The sequence below is a fragment of the Sinocyclocheilus grahami genome, unplaced genomic scaffold (genome assembly GCF_001515645.1).
Source record: "Sinocyclocheilus grahami isolate Dianchi unplaced genomic scaffold, SAMN03320097.WGS_v1.1 scaffold7961.1, whole genome shotgun sequence".
In the NCBI taxonomy this organism is placed as follows: domain Eukaryota; kingdom Metazoa; phylum Chordata; class Actinopteri; order Cypriniformes; family Cyprinidae; genus Sinocyclocheilus; species Sinocyclocheilus grahami.
Genome location: NW_015511791.1, coordinates 21,654 through 22,771, shown reverse-complemented (window position 1 = coordinate 22,771; position 1,118 = coordinate 21,654). Strand labels below are relative to the sequence as shown.

Below are 1,118 nucleotides of genomic sequence, written 5' to 3'. Positions count from 1 at the left end.
ATGTAAATATTTTCAAAATATATACTGTATGTGTGTATATTTATACATAATAAATATACACAGTACACATACATATTTTAAGTAAACACATTTTTTTATTTTGGATGCGATTAATTGTTTGACAGCACTAGTAATAACTATACATTTTTACTTTAACTTACAATTATTTTATTTCAGTTAGTTGCCACTGACAAATATATAATCTTTTTGTTTTACTGTGTAAAAACTTACCTCATAAACAGCCAGGTCTATTCCCGCATAAGGGATGATTCCCAACATATTGGGAATATAACCTTTATAGAAGGCTTTCAGTCCCTCCTTCTTAAATATATGTTTAGCACAGTCCTTCATACCAGAGTACTGACCCGTCCTTCCCAGGGCAAGACGAGTTTTTAAAACCTTAAACACACAAAAAGCTTTGTTTAAGCTCCAAGAGATCTAAACAAAGCAATGCTTTAGAAAGTCATCATCAGCTTGGTTAGGTTTCAGTTTCTGAGATGGCAGTTAATAATTAAAAACCCTGGAAACATCGTTTTTTTTTTTTTAATGTGTACAGAACATGATACAAAGAATGCATGGGAGGTCTAGTCATAGCTTGTTTAATAATTATTCTTGAAATGAAATGAAAGCTTTTGTTTACTCAAAACAGTGCTCAAACTTTATTCCTAAATGACAGTTTATGCTCTTACCTCCATGGGGTAGATGCTGCTCTGAGCAATAGCTCCTGCTAGAGACCCAGAAACCAGCCTCTCCAGGATTCCCAACGTCTCCTGATTGCTGCCAATCAGCCGCTTAATCTGAAGAACAGGGCAAATGAGCTTTAGAGCTCACAGACAAAAATATCAAAGAGAGAGAAAAAAAGCAAGGGTTTTCTCTCCCTCCAAAGGTTTAAAGCCAGATAATGGTATGATGTTCATTAACCCTTTAAGTCATGAGGGCATTTTTGCTTCACTGAAGCTGATGTTTTTTCTGAGTGACAAAAATAATGACTCATAACCTGAAGACTGTAGCAAGGAGAGTCAAAAGGTTGGTATTGTTTGATAGAAAATTTTCTGTACTTTCAGTGGAAAGACATATTTCATTTGGACATTCTCCTGCTGAGAAATAGCTGATAAAAA

The 1,118-nt window shown here is 34.6% G+C and overlaps 1 protein-coding gene across 1 annotated transcript in view; it reads right to left on the bottom strand.

Annotated features, from left to right (window-relative positions):
• Positions 1-1,118, bottom strand: part of LOC107577952 (calcium-binding mitochondrial carrier protein SCaMC-2-B-like) — a 16,980-nt gene that overhangs the window by 1,644 nt on the left and 14,218 nt on the right. The window contains exons 3-4 of the mRNA XM_016263968.1: positions 690-797; positions 232-399 (exon numbers count right to left, since the gene is read on the bottom strand). Coding sequence (XP_016119454.1) covers positions 232-399; positions 690-797 — 276 coding nt within the window. The remainder of the gene's footprint in view (positions 1-231; positions 400-689; positions 798-1,118) is intronic.